Source organism: Triturus cristatus, chromosome 9 (assembly GCF_964204655.1).
Source record: "Triturus cristatus chromosome 9, aTriCri1.1, whole genome shotgun sequence".
In the NCBI taxonomy this organism is placed as follows: Eukaryota; Metazoa; Chordata; class Amphibia; order Caudata; family Salamandridae; genus Triturus; species Triturus cristatus.
In genome coordinates this window covers 928,384,555-928,400,697 of record NC_140592.1, presented here as the reverse complement: position 1 = coordinate 928,400,697, position 16,143 = coordinate 928,384,555, and the positions used below count along the sequence as shown (strand labels likewise).

The window sequence follows — 16,143 nt, the reverse complement described above, 5'->3', positions numbered from 1 at the left end:
TCAGGGGCCCGTTGCGGGCCCACCTTGTGTTGTGGGGAGGTGTGGGTGCACTGGCGGGGTACCCATGGTACCCCTCTACATTTCACTGCACCTAGTGGCAGTCACAGTGTAGTGCCTGCCACGTAGTGCAGTGAAATACACAACATGCTCTTGTGAACATCGCGGCGGTGCTGCTGTCAGCAGCCACTGCCGCAATGTTAAAGGTGCGGAATCCGATCGCAGCGGTGGCGGTCCCATCATAATTGTATATGTGGGACCACCGCACGCATGGCGGTCGGACCCAATCACCGCTACGTAATGAGCCCCTAATGCTCTGCTTTTTTCTAGAAGCTGAAGATTGCTTGGTTTCTAGACATGATTTCTATCAATAAATGCTACACATGCAAGAGTCATCAGAAAAAGATGACAAGTAGTGTTCTTCTGAAGACTGTGCCACCCACGTTCAATTAACTATTTGCAGTCTTACATTTCAATTGATGTTTAACTTAATCGTGCTAGAGGACAGGTGTAACTGAGTCTCAGTCAGTTGGGGGTCAGGTTGGGGTGTGATTCTGCCTTGCTTGGAACAGAAACGGAATAAGTGAAGCATCAATGGGATAAAGTATTCTTTGGTTTGTATGTTTCTTTTCTGACCTAAATGGAAATTCACCAATGTTTCTGATCTGGAGAACAGGCCAACATTCTCCAAATGTTTTGAGTGTTTCACCTTTAGATATAATGTTCTCCCTACACCAACACTTGAGAACCGTACCCGTGAGTTACTCCACTTGTAACCTTCTGGCGTGGATGCACTTCATAAACACCCTCTCATTTTAGTGAAGTAATTCCATCTTTTCTTTAGCCATCCCACAACACCCACATAAATCAAAATTTTAATAAGTTTTAAAAAGCCAAGATCGAACAAGTCGACATCTTGACTGCTGTCCTTCATAATATATGCTTCTACTAAAGCAAGTTATCTTATTTGTCTCTACCTCATAACCAAAGGATTGATGTGATCTTTATGACTGGCAGCTCCCACAAATGCCAAATGGAAGAAGGGAAGTGAACTTGTTCCCTCACTGGTGTGAATCCAGGTTTGCATCACAAAATTATATTTAGCAAGGAAAACTCTTAATTATAGATTCTTTGACAGAGATATACTTAGTCTTTGGACTGATCCCTTTATTTCCTATGGTATATTCTGATTTTCACTCAAACTAAGACAATTTTCCTAGTTTTATTCTAGAGCATTACCAATGCTCTACTTTGTGTATGATTTGGATACCTGACATGTTTCAGATACCTAGGAAGAGTAGGCTACAACCTGGTAATTCAAAATCTATATGTTCCTCCAATTTTGGAGAGGATCTGTGTCCTCCTGGCCTAATAGCCAAGGCTGACTGCTTTGGAACGGAGGATCCACGTTGGAATCTCAGCGGTGGCTCAACATCCTGTGATTCTGAGCAAATCACTTAATCTCCAAGTGCCTATGAAAATGAATTTGACATTGTCTAACATAATCTAGTGCTCATGTAAAGCACCCCAATACCCTCGGGTCAAGTTCGCACTGGTTTGTCCAGTGGGGATTTAGTGCTAGGAAAATATTCAAAATATAGCATATATCCTCTACTCAATATCCCTGGTAGGTTTTGGAATGAGCCTGGTAGGTTATGCATGCCTTGACCAACCCACAATAAATGTGTGAGGACATAACATGCACCAATACTGCCGTCCAACTTTTAAGACTTTGCATTGAAGCAACCTCTTGCGACCATGGTAAACAGGGGATAACTGGTAGAATACGTATAAGATGACGAACATTTCATTTGTTACTGGGTATTCCAGAGGTTCACCACATCAATCACCGCAAAGGAATTGTTCTCCTCTCATGTCTTCAGACAGCAGAAGATGCTCTCAGACTTCTGATTTTCTACAAAGGTGTGAATACTCCCCTGTTTGAGATATTAATTGTCATAGGCTACCTATAACCTGACGCAGCTCTGTTAGCGTGCGCTGCCTGCCGTGCCTCTGGTTCCTCTCACTCTCTCTTCTCTCTCTCTCTCTCTCTCTCTCTCTCGCTCTCCATCTCGCTCTCTCTCATCCATGTTTTATAATCCCACCGTTGTGTTCTGCCAAGGGCACGCTCTCATTTGGTTAGACCTTGCAAAGAAACGTAATTTAATAAATACATGAATTAAGATATGGTCTTTTAATTCAATGATACGTGCTGTGGTATACCGGGAAATTGGCGCGTGTTTGAGTATATAAATAACTGCTGATCTAGACAGGAAGAGAGTCTTGCTTCAATGCTCAATTAGAATAATAAATGCAGTGCACAGCATGCTAACAATAGCTTTCCTATCTCATTGCAGCTTATTCCAATGTGGCTCCCGATGATTCAATCAAACCTCAAGGTAAATTTTGTTTTTTCCTCTATGCTCTTTGAATATTTTGCATAAATCTGCGTGTATTGAATTGTTTTTAAGCAAGGCATAGAATGGATTCTGTTTTCATTTGCATTTTATTTTAGTAAAATATGTGGAGATAATTATTCAGTCCAGGTGAAGCACATTTAGCCAATCATAAGGCATCATAATTTATCACGCTGAGGACATCATATGATATGTTTAGCTGACCTCTGATATTGCTTCTTCCTCCTGTGAGACTTTACCAGAAGACTTTAGGTTGTACCTTGGAGTGCACTGAGGAACTGATAAATAAAATGACCTGTTTCATTTTTGTGCCCATAATATTTTAATAATCTTTGCACACAGTTTATGGTGTGGTGGTCCAGTCTATAAATTATGGATCTGACTGAAAGAGTGTTAGTATTTAAATGATTGATATATTAGATTGATCTCAGAGGGTAGGGTAATGGGGGATCAGTGGGGTCATCAAGACTTTATTGGGTGGCCTGCTAGCCCGCCACCTCAGCGGAGCCTTTGGCCTCTGCTCCTCTGGCAAGGAATTGCCCTGCAAATTAGAAGATCTCTGCCAAGCAAGTTGGGATATAAGTGCCTCCAGCTGAGCAGCCGACGTGGGGGTTCTACTGAGCGCATTTAACTTTGCTGAGTGGGCTCCTACTTAGTTAAATATTTTTGCTCTGAAAAAATAAACTCCCAGAGCAGGAGCTGAAAAGTTGAAAAAAAAGAAAAATACAATGGTCCTGGTGAGAAGGGTTTTCTCCCTGCACCTTGGGTTCCAGTGTTTGCGTTCTCTTCCCAGGAAGAAGCTTGGCAGTGAAATAGTGTCATGGTCCCGCTGCACAATAAAGGGCAGGACAGCCATCACTATCCATATGATCTGGTGACCCAGCACCAGCAGGCAGGCTTTCCTGGTCACGGCTTTTCCACCAGAGCTAGCTGAGGCACCACCAATGGAGACCAAGCAGTTCCCAATTCCTCTAAATGGAGTGGGAACCACATGTTTGGTGCGGCAGGAGTGCCACTGATTTACACTGGTGCTCTGTTCAAAACTCTAAATTATGCGTGAGTCTCCAAGTTGGGCATTGTTTTGCACATATGCCATGGCTAGAATGAAGTAGCTTGATCATTTCTAATCCCTCCGTTTTGTTTCCATGGTTCTTCTTAATGTGTACATTATCCCAAAGCAAGCTGCTAGTTCAGTGGTAAACCTATCTAGATTGATCTGTAAACTTACCTTGATTATTCCCATTCTGCTTTATGATGAGGGTGACTATTTATCTTATAGTTTGTTCATTTTAGATGCTTGGGAGAATAATCACTTTGCCCTCACAACGCTATAATTATTGACATGTTTATCTCTTAATATTATGTTTTTCCATGAACAATGTTGATCATTATTCTCTGTAAGGTTCTGACAATGCTCTTCGTAAACACGTTTTGTGCCAAATACAATTTCTCTCTGTAGTATTAATGTTGTAATCTCTATTGGCAGCCTTTTTTAATGTGCCAGATAGTAAATAAGTGAGATATGTGTACCACACCAAGCAAACAGCAGCACGGTTCTGAAATAACAAGCGAAACGTTTAACACCATGTTTAAGAAAAGAGACAATAAAATGACATGAAAAATAAAAAAATGAAAAAGTGCAAATGGTTCTCATAGTTAACCACAATAAACAACTATAGTTCATGTTTCAAAAACATTAATCCTGGAGTACTACATCAAAAGTGTTAACTACAGGGTTGATATACATCAAGAATATTCACTTTGAACCCTCAGCCCAAGGGTGTTTACAGAGGCCAGTAGAGGTAGATGAAGTCAGTTATATGGGCTCTGCATGCTTCCTCTGTTTTTCTTACTACCTTTTAGATGTGCAGAGTAATGTTCCAGTAGTAGTCGTAATTGCCACTAAGTCTTCAGGCTACCTTCACAAAAAGGTTTCTTCAGGCGCTGCCCATGCAGGTAAGAACGGTTGGGCGGGGTGGGGGTAAATTTGACATTACATGACGAGGGAAACTTACATTGAAAAAAAAAGAAAACCATGGTTTTCTTTTCTTTTCTTTAAGTTTCCCTCATCGTCGTATGTCGAATCCCCTGCCCTCCCCACTGCTCTATCCTGCATCGGCATGGTTTTCTTTTTTTAATTTAAGTTTCCCTCATCATCGTATGTCGAAACCCCCCACCCCGCCCCACCTCCCTTACCTGCACAGGCTGCGGCTGGGCTTCTTGCTGTTGAAACTCAGTTGTGGATGGATTCAGGGGTCCCAGTCCCCTTAAAATCAGCTATAAGGCCCTTCAGAAACAGTTCAGCTTTCTTACACAGTCCCTCCAGCACATAATTTAATCCCATGAAATAGTCAGGTGGTTCTGCACCTTCAAAATACTCTTGGACTTGATGCTTCTGGAGGCAAGTTCCTCTTGTAAGTAGAAAGCTGCCATTATCAGGATTTGCTCAGATCCACATGTGGACCAACAAGGGAACCCCATTCTCTCAGTTCTTTAACGTGGGCCCTGCAGGACAGTGATACAGAATTAAAGAGCTAGGCGCAGCTCTTTCATTGTTCCTCTGGTAATGGAAGGCAGGGGGCAGTCATCCAGTACAGCAGACAGAAAAGCATCTGGCTATTGCCAAGATGGTTCTAAAGTGAATGCAATCCAGGGAAGGATTTAGAAATGGAGAAATGTAATTCCTTGATAGGTGGTCTTCATACAACAACTAATACATTCAGAAAGTTCCCGCAATCTACACTCGGAATTTTGTTTCAATTTATTGTAGTTTCTGCTTGGGTTGATTGCTTTGCAGCACAACAATTCCCTGACATGCCTTGTGACTAAGAAGTTCTCTCCTTCCCTCCATCCTCACCACCACTTGCTAGTTCAGCATAGTCCACTCCTTAGGCATCCCAGCACCATTTGCCAGCACTTCCCATGGATATCCCCTGGATGTCTAGACTGAAAACTTCTTGAAAGGTCCTAGCCGTTAGCCGAGCTATTCACTAGCAGATGTCAGAATAGCATGGCACATGCCAGACACTTTCTGTTTTTGTGGGGTTTCATTTTGGCTCTGAGCTGACAGATGGTATTGGCAGGACTGCTAAAGGGATGAGGATGAGGGCCATTAGTCACACCTGCGGCCTAAACTCCAATTTCAGATGTTTAAGGACAAATTGCGTCCATGATTCTAATTCAATAATATTCACTGCCAACATCCTGAAATCCAGATTACAAATAATTTATATTTATCCTTAAGGTATCTGGTTCATGTGCAAGGGACTGTGCAGTTGTATAAGCTGAATTATATTAATGTCTAATTGTGAAAAATAGCTTGCCCCATAATTCTCTGTTTAGCCCAGCTGTACTGTACTTTCATGGTCGCCTTACTATAGGCTAGTTATTACTAGTTTGAGGTCTCTGCTCCCTGAACAGTAGCTCTGACAGGCATTCAGGCTGCTCCAAGTGTGATGAGAACTATAATAGAAGAACGAATACACCACATTTTAGAAGAGCACAATCACCTGAAGGCAAGTGATCAGGCCTCAGTTCACAACATAGGTCTGAACATCAAAGGTCTAAAATGAAAATTATGAGGTGGAAATATTATGCAAATGGAAATACTTACAATCCTGTTGCATCTGCAATAGCTGTTTTCTTTCTTATGTATCTTAAATTCTTAATGTAATACATCACCATGTTCCTATCGGCGTAGTAGAAATTAATCACTGGGTCTTTCATTGTAGACATATTTATCAGTATGCTACTATCATGTCTGGTTTACTGGCAACAGTCCATTTTATCAGTCCTGATTGGGATGTCCCATCATTTCATAACTTCTTAGTTTTCTGAAATTCAGGTTTGATCATGATCCCAGCGTATGATACTGCATTGTCATAAAGACCAGATTTCTAAATAGATGCATTGATATTAGACTTTTGTCATAAACACTGGACATCCAAAAGACATGTGAGAGACAGTCACCAACTTTGTGTGTTAAAATCTGATCTGCCTATTTTTCATGAAGGCCATAAACCATTTCTTGCACAATTTGCTCTCCTGAGCTGGTTTTATCAGTTTTGTTTTTTCAAGGAGTTGCAGTTCTGTTCTGGATAGCTACTGTTTCTGTAAGAGTTTTGTTTATTTGTCACTACATTTTGTGCCCCCTCACCAGTGTTACCTCTCTTTTGGTCCAGGCTTTACGTAGTTGATTTACCTTATATGCTGATTTTTCTTCCTCTTTTTCACATTGAACTGAAGAGCTGTAAAGCCTTCTGTTTTGTGTAATGCGTGTGGAAGTTTGATCATGAAAGTATTGTTAGGTCTTTGTCTACTTACAATGCCTTGGCTATATTTTGGTGTTTTGGTGCTGTCACGTATGTCTCTAGTCCCACCATTATGGGCCTAGAGCTGTGGTCGACTTTGGTCAAATCCACGGCCATTCTGTCTGTTTTATTCTCTTAACCTTTTGTGTGGCCACAGCACGTTCTTCTATCCTTGTGTATTTATACACTTGCTTCTATCCAATTTCACCCAATCTGATGTACGTCTTGTATTTCAGTCTTACCTTTTCTTCCCCTCCTAAATGCTACTTTTGCACATCTATCAAGGTCAAAGTCCCTCTTAAAATCATAATAGATCTGTTTAAATACTTACAGCATCTGTGTGGCAGTCTAGAAATTAATCTGGTCGATGCGATGCCAAGGACTGGGTAATGTGAAGGTCTGTAAAGTTTCTTCTTGGTTACCCACTGAAAGGGTGACTACTCCAATTAGCAATGGTACCACTGTGTGCTCAATAGTACCTCTAAAAAATGTCAAGTGTGTCCTTAAGTGTGTACCAGTTAGGAGAAAAAGGCCACAGAGGACAAAAAACCTCCTTGGTGATCTTAATGCTTTTTATTGAAGAATATTTATGTAGAAGGCTCTCCCTGCCATCAGAGAAGAGAAAAGGGCCAAGCAAGGATCCCAGAAGAAAATCCAAAGGGAAATCTGATAAAAAACGAGGGATGATAATAGTAGTAAGTGGTCAATGAACATGATGAAAAACAAAAGATGAATGTGCTGAGACACATTCATCAATCATCATTATATATTATTCAAACAAGCAGTGACATCACAGGAAAAAAAACACTGTCATCTTGCAGTTATTTCTGGACAGAACACCATCTTTGACAGGGCATTTCATAAGGCTTGGTCACGTCGCTTTCTTCTAATACATGATGTTGATTAGACTTACAAAGAGGAAACCCAAGTTTGGCATCATTCCTCCCATCATTCCTCCCATGCAGGTCTCTGCCACCCCATCCTGCCAACACTCCAAACACTTTGCAGAGTACCCCTCAAGTGAATACAATCCTAGAAACACTGGCATTGACTAGGCCAGAAGGATTCCCAGATGATCAGGGAGTCCACGATGCACTGCCCCACTGCATAATAAGTGCCCTGGAATTTTCTTAACACTCGCCGCCTCGGGCTCTCAGTGTGGATGTAACTGTTACACCCTCATTCTAAATCGCCGGGTTTATCAGAGTGCTGGTGGAAAAAACAAAGCAACAAGGTTGTGTTTACAGAAGAAGCATTTACAAAGAATGCTCACAAAATTGATAATCTTTGCAGTAAATCAAGAATTGAAGATTAGATTGAAACAACTAGAATCACAGAGTTATTGAACATTATATTATGGCTGTTCTTGTACCATAATTGGTGGAACTTCAAACGGAAGATGACATAGGGAGAAGGAACATAAGGTTTCAACTAGGAAGAACGAAAGACAGAGCAAATCTTTAAAGTGTAAAGTAACTTTAAACAAAAGGTCATAGGGTTAATCTGAGGAGTAATAATAAATGGACCAAAAAATCATAGTTGAAATTCAACTGCCAATGTGTGAACAGGAAGAAATGAGAAGACAACCAAACTTTACAAGGACAAAAGGAGACAAACTTGATATTAATTGTCAGCATGTTCCTTCATCTTTACTTTAGAATGGCGTAAACTTTCACAAGGCAATTATCAATGTTTCTGTATCTGTTCTTAACTGATTCAATGACTCAGTAGCCAATGAAATAAAAATACAAGAAAAAGGAAAAACTCTTGGATGAAAACCTTGCATACAAAACTAAGTTGTCACAACATTTGTAATGTGGCTAGAAGGATATTGAGGTCAAGCCCACCTTCTGTTATGTTAAATTAATTTATATAGCGTGACGTGTACCTGAGGGTGTCTTGGCGCTGATAGCTAAGCATAGCATGGGAGAGTGGTGTAAAGAAACTGTTTAGATGATGTAACTGAGTAGGTGCCCAGAGATCTGAGATTACAGTTGGAAATATACCAGGAGATGGCATTTCTTAAAAATTCCAGACCCATGCCAAGTAGGGCCTTAAAGGTGAGGCAAAGCATTTTAAATTTGATACGATAACTGACAGTGAGCCAGTGTAGTTCTTTGATGGCCAGTGATACAGACTGATGTTTCGGAAGATCGAGAAGTGCTCTGGCTGCTGAATTCTGCAGGACCTGCAATTTATTGAGGTATTGTTTCTGTGGATTGATATATAAGCCGTTACAGTAATATATTTTAGATAAAATGAGAGAGGAAATGACTATTTTTCAGGCGCTAACCGGTATATAAGCGAGGATCTTTCTAATAGTTCTTAATGTATTATAAGAAGCGGATATGATGGAGTTAACTGGTTTACTGAAGCTAAGTTTGTCATCAATAATCACTCCCAAGCTTTTAACATTGGGAGTTGGAATAGGATGTTAGCCCATCTCTGATGGCCAGCAGTCAAGAGTCCAAAAGCGAGGGTTGTTTCCAAAGAACATTTCTTCAGTCTTATCTGAATTTAGCATAAGACAGTGCCTATCCCTCTAGGGGCAGATTTCTTTCATGCAGTTCTGAAGCTGAATGCTTGTATTATTCGCCTTGTTTTCCGCCGAGACCATAATTTGTGTGTCATCTGCGTGAGATGTAAGTGAAAGATTAAAAGATTAAATCAGCGGGGCACGCTCAACCACGTATACATTGAATAGAGAGGGACTGAGCGAGGACCCCTGCAGACCCCCGCATGGTATTGAGAAAGTTCAGAGCTCCACTGCCTTTTGGCTAGGTTTGTGCTATGGAAATACCAAACACATATATACATACATATGTACACCTCCCTACCGGAAGACAGACTAGTAATCGCTAAAACAATAGGGCAACTCCTTAGCCGGGTACATAACTAGACTCTGCTCATCAAATTCTAGTCTCAGGGAAAGCCAAGGGTTGATGCAAAACTATATCAGAGTTGAAAATCAAGATGATTCCATGACAAACAAGGGTCAGAACAAGGTAAAGAAATGAGGGTAACCAAGGGAATAAATAAAGAGAAAAAACAACAAAGGTGAGGGAACTGATATACAAATGCAAACTAAAGCATCATGCAAAAGAGTCTTAACAACTAATGTTACCAGAGATTGACCTCCGTGCCCACTAACACTTTATAGAGCCCTGTCCTCTCTGGCCAAAAAGTCAAGTCCTGGTCCTCTAGTGGCTGTGGCAGTGGATTTCGAACCTGAGCCTTTTAGCTGTTGTCCTCCAAGACTATAGTCTCCACTACCTCGTTTTCAATTTCATCCATATAGTACATTTCCTGATTCTCTTATGCGGTGTCTTATGTCGAATTCTAACAAGAGTGAAACCATAGGAGCAATGTGAATTGAATTGAGTAAGAAATAAGGTGTTTAGCTGAGGGGGGTGAACACAAGCCTCAAGCAACAGCCACAATACTGGTCAGGGTGAACCACAAAAAGTCACAAAATTAACCTGTGGGTAACGCTCTGGTAGCTTGGCACAAACGCAGTCTGGCTTAACTTGGAGGCAATATGTTGAGTATTTATGCAGCACAGAAACAGTAATAAAGTGAAAGCACAACACAAGAAAAAGTACCACACCAATTTAGAAAAATAGACACTTTTTTAATACATAAACTAACATCAAAACAAATTAAATCCAATCAGTAGGTTCGGACTTATGAATTTGTAAATATTTCAGTGTAAAATAGTGCCTAAAAGATCAAAAAGCCCACCATTGATATCTGGTCGTGGGAGACCTGGACAAAGTCAAAAGTTAATGCTGACTGCAATGGAAGCAAGGTTCATATATACATGAGGTGGATTGGGCCTGGTCTTGGCTTACCTTTGGACTTAGAAGAAATTTGGGAGAAAAGTTCTTCAGAAGATAAAGTTCAGCGCAGCAAGACAGTCGGCTGTGTCCAAGGAGGAGGCTTTGTCATCGGGGAGCTGCTGGAGCAAGTTGCAGTGAAGATTTCTACATTAGGACTTGGTCACTTTTTTAAAGTCGAAAATCTCCAACGGGAAAAAAAAATGCTGGCTGTAGCCGACGGGGGCTCCACGAGGCTGGATACCCTTGCTGAGAGGACTCGCTAAACAGGATTTGCTGCTGCGTAGGAGAACTTAGCGGGAGCTACCACAAAGTCAGACTGACCAAAGATGTATTCAGGTGGGTCATCAAGCAGGAAGGTCCTGTCTCTTGTCGGTTCTCAGACTCAAAACCCAAGTTTCAGGTTTTGGCTGTTTGGGCACCTTCAACACCACGTCCAAGGGTCCAGGACTGGTGGGGAACCTCTTGGAGGCAGGACTCTCTTCCGGCAGGATCCAGGTGCAGGGTTCAAGGTTGTTGGAGCTTGTTGTGTCCCTGTAGTTCTGCACAGTAGGCCAGCCAACTAGTCCTTGGAGTCCCTCTGGTAGTCCAGGGAACAAGCAGCAGGGCAGTCCTCTCAGGGTACAAGACAGGCTTCAAGCAGGAGAAGGGTTCTCTGGTAGCAGCAGGGCAGTCCTCTGTGGTACAAAGCAGGACATAAGCAGCAGGGCAGTCCTCTAAAGTACAAGCAATCTTTCTGGGGGTCCTCCACAGGTCCAGGAGTATATTGAAGAGTTGGTCTGAGGGTCCAATAGTTATACCTGATGCCAGCCTTTGAAGTGGGAGAAACGTGTATGCTATCCCTCAATCTGGTTCTGGAAATGTCCTTCTTCCCCCTGCCCAGGCTCCAAGTGGTCTAGAGTGACAATAGGCTGGTGTCAAGGTACTTTGTGAGTGTAAGAACAGGATGGCTCAGCAGACATCTATTGCTATACACAGTTTTGAAAGTACACAGTGATAATCACTGGTCAGTAATCGAACTTTAGCACGGCGTCTCCCAAATGAGTCAAGTAGATCATCAGGTTGTAAAAAATATATTCATCTTTTAATTCCTTTATTCTTTTGTTCAAAAACTTTCGGTAAAAACACGACACAGAATTCATAGCTGACGCCACGCGTTTTGTCCCAACGAGACTTCTTCAAGGCTGTAATGTGTTTAGATAGTCCACATGGACGTTGCCCAACACATTTGTAGGCTATAAGGAATGTTTTTGCAAATAGAATCTTCGTATTTGGAAACGAGAAAAGGCGCACGACAAGTGTGTGTCGCGGATGCCAAGATGTGTCCAGATATTGTAAAACAGGACAGTGTATGGAGTGTAGGTCAACAACACGGAATGGAGCTGAAATTCAAAGAATGGTCAGTGTGTTGGGCACACATTACAGCCTTGAAGAACGCTTCGGCTATGAATTCTGTGTCGTGTTTTTACCAAAAAACTTTCAACAAAAGAATAAAGGAATAAAAGATGAATATATTTTTTACAACCAGATGACGTACGTGACTCATTTGAGCCATCCTGTTCCTTGTTTCTTTGGGTTTCCAATCAGTGGGGATGTAGGGAGGTCACGTTCCCGGCTCATTGCACCATATTTCTGGTTTACTTATTTTACACTAGACTGGCTGGTCCTGGTCTTTAGTGCCTTGACCTTCTTTCTTCATTTGTGCTTTACTTTGTGAGTGTGCTGGAGACAGCCCTTTGAAATGTAAGTGGGGCAGGGAGGAGCTCTGCCCCACCCATCCTTATAGGGTGGCCCATCCTGCCCACCGCCGGTCCCTCTCTGCCTCACTGTCTGGAAGGAATACACTAAGGCCCCCTGCAACTGTTCACAGTCATGTGACCCAGTACACAGGCTGCTCTCAGGGCAGAACAAAGGCCCTGGGTGTGGGGAGGTATTATTTTTCCATGGCAAGCTGATCTTCTGGACTGTGCCAGGTACTTGGTTAACTTCAAAGAGGCTTACCCTGTCACAGCTAAATGTTAGCTAACACCTGGGCAGAATCCTCCTTTTTTCTTTCTGTCAAACAGGTCCCGATCCCAGTGGGAAATGAGCTGCCTCCAGAACTGGTTTGAAGTGACTACAGATGAGGGGTTGCTCATTTCATAAGCCACACCTCTGGGTGGGCAAATAGGCTCTGCACGAAGTGAGAAGGCTTTCAAAATCTTGGATTTGGGCATAAAGGGGCACTGTGATATTGTTTGCAATAGGAACAGAAAAACTGAAGGAGAAGTGGGCAAGGTTACCACTGGGAATGTTTTCACCATGGTCTATGGTGGGGCCAGGTGCCACCCTCACCCACAGGCTCGTGCCAGGCATAAATGTGGCACCCCTGGGCACCCTCTTCAGAACACTAGTGGACCTTCGTGTCACTTGTGGGTTTGAATACAAACCTTGTAGAGCTAAGCCAAAGTGTAGGTTCACGCAACTGGGACATAGAAACCTCTTAGCTCCAAAGAGCAACAGAGGCTCTGGACAAATCCGTTAAATCAGTCCAACGATGGTGTGTTGGTGCTGGGACAAAGATTCAGGTTGCTCCTATTCAGTGCTTTTTCACAGCAGCCAATCCATTTCTGTGGAATGCCACAGAGAGGGTATTTAACCTCATGAAGCCCTGTTTGGCCACAACTTGAAGCCTTGTTCTGCTAGAAGAATCCGAGCTCCAAAAAAGTGCTTGTGTCTGAAATTTGAAATCTTCATCTGATGAAGGTGCCAAAACTATCCTGCCAGCGAGGGACCATTCTTGGGAGCAAAGTTTGAATTTCTCCTGCTCTGAAGTTACCCGCCAAAAGTCAATTGCTTTTCTGGGTTCTCGTCCTATGGCTATTCAGCCTCCTAGTGCCCTTCCCAGCCACAGTCTACTGCCTTGCACAGCTGAGTATTTTTGATTTATATTTCAGAGTCTAAATCAAAAGAGAAAACTTCTAACTAGGTTGAACGTGGTTTCTGTATCAAACCCACGCTCCATCTCAGTCAGCCTGAAATCACGCCTAGGAATTGGGCAGGTGCAAACAAATGACCACATTTTGCTGAAAAACTATATTTTTTTAAACTTTCAGAGTTCATATCTCAAGTTCCCCTTATTAGATTTTTGTTGTTTTTGTTCATTACATTTGTTCTCTAGTTTCTTAATGTGGAATGAGATTTTTATTATGTTGTGTTCTCAACTTGACTGTTTTGGTACTTCTAAATGTTTCACAAGTTAGGCCTGTCTGGTCTGAGCCATAGATAGCAGGGGTTAAGCTCAGGTTTAAATTACCCAAACCTTTACTTGACCTAACAGGCATAAAGATATTATTGCTTGTGTCCACCACCCCAACTAATAATACACTTTCTGACAGATACCCTTTATGTATTCTCAGTATGTGTACTGCCAATGTACCTGGGGTGGAGATAGCAACAGAAATCTATTTACCTTGAAAATGTATATATTGCAAAGGTACGGGGAAGTTTAAAATAGTAAGTCTTTGCCTACCTACATAGGCAATGTCAATGAATTTTTGGTAGTCCGTATTTAGGTCATTAATTGTTGCCCATCAATATTCATAATTGTACCAAATGAATGAAAGTATCTTCACCAATTGAACGTAGTTGTAATTCTGGTACAGCTAGTGTGTATTTTCAGCTGAACTTAAACTATGGTGGGGAATGACGAGTATAGTATCTTTCCCAACAGAGATGTGACTGGGTGAACAGTGCTATATGAATACCTCACTATAATTTAGAGATGATTCTTTATTGCAATTGTCATACATTGAAGCTGCAAAAGGAGAGGTCTTTGGATTTTAAAGAATTGTGATCCTTAGAGCCTATGTCAGAAATACTAATCCATGTAGTATTTCATACTTTCATTGTTCGAATATTAGAGTTAAAAATTTTCACCTGCATTGGAATTGCTTGATTGGTGAAATTTACATTTCTCCTGCAAAGTTCAGAGAGGTTAGCAAACCTTTTACTTTGCCTGAAATTGGATTTTTTGCAAATAATGTTTTGCAGAAAAGTGTTTCTGAAAAAAACGTACTTGCAGGATAATTCTCCCACTATCCATCGGTAACAGCTGACATTTGTCTGCATTTTAATGTTCTTTTTTCTCACAGTTTACATTTTGGAACATTTTCACAGTTTGTTAACCTTGCAAATATTTCGACGTTTTTGTAACAAAAGTCACAGCTTGTATATATATAAAAAGCTTTGTACCATAGCTGTACTCTTTGTGTAATACGAGATGAGCTGAATTGAATGAATGTTTACTAGCTTAAAATTCCTGATTTATTTAATTAGAACATTTCTAAGACTAGGCCGTTGTTGACTTACTCTTAGATATTGGGTTATTCACCCAGTGCCATCCTACCTAAAAAAGCCTCAGTCTGAAACACAGATCATCTTCTTTATCATGTTTTTGACAATATTTTTTTAGAAATGATTTCATAGCAGTGAGGCAATGCATGCTTTATTGTGAAAACAGGTACACATTATCAACGAAAACAAAAGAATAATACCCTAAACAGCGTGATATACATGGGAAAGAGAGACTCATTGGTCTACTGATGTGGCAAGGAAATGATGTGCAAAGTATAAGCCTCAGTTGCAGTCCCAGTCCCCATGGGAAATTCCCGGTCACTTACCAGTTCCATTATCCCTTCACTGGTGGGATTAGTCCGTTCTTAGTTTCTCCCAGTTTAGCCATTGGATCAGATCATTCGCACTAAATTCCATCATCTTTAGGACAAAGCCTGAAAGTGTAGAACATAATTCTACATGTTAAATGAGTTGCATTATTTTTGAAACCATTCTGTGGAAGAAGGTGCAACTAGCATTAAATGTCAGTATTTACACCAAAATATATTTTGGAACGTCCACTTGACAATTCATGTTAACGGGTGGGGTGTGATCCCTATTACCAGAAATATTAGAAATGTCCTAAAGTAGACCTAACCGGCAACTGATGCTTAGATTGATTCATCTTCCACCATTATGCCTCTGTAGTAACTAGTCCAGATGCTTGGCTTATTTTACTAAGATCCTCAGCTTATTTTACTGCTGCCAGGGACCTGGAGTCTGATCAGTTTGAAGCGGGCTTCCAATCTCTATCCTTTACAGATCCCTTTCTAAAGATGGAATCAAAGTTATCTGGTGAGGGTAGATAAAAAAATGAACATTGGTATCCTTCTAGAAATAAGACTTACTGTATTATTAGAAGGTACTGCTAAAGTTGATCACAAATTATATGTGAAGGGAGCTAAACAAGAGGAATCCAGACCTCTCCTTTACTGGTGAAACTAAATTACTCTAACGCCTTTCTGTTCCCATTCTAGTATAGAGTGGAAACTCTAGATTCCTCCACAAATGGATAAGACCGCTGTCCTTTTTAATTACTTTAGCTGTCATATACTTGAAATAGTGCACAGAGAGTACAGGATCCTACATATCTTTAAACACTTTGGTGCTTCTGAACTTATCTTGTGAGCCTGTGTCTTCCCATGCAGAGTCCCTTTTCATTTCAGTATGATAACATGTGTTATTGAACATGCAACAAGCAATGAACTG

At 41.3% G+C, this 16,143-nt stretch overlaps 1 protein-coding gene across 1 annotated transcript in view; it reads left to right on the top strand.

Annotated features, from left to right (window-relative positions):
• Positions 1–16,143, top strand: part of UNC79 (unc-79 subunit of NALCN channel complex) — a 628,882-nt gene that overhangs the window by 606,354 nt on the left and 6,385 nt on the right. The window contains exon 51 of the mRNA XM_085626482.1: positions 2,355–2,396. Coding sequence (XP_085482608.1) covers positions 2,355–2,396 — 42 coding nt within the window. The remainder of the gene's footprint in view (positions 1–2,354; positions 2,397–16,143) is intronic.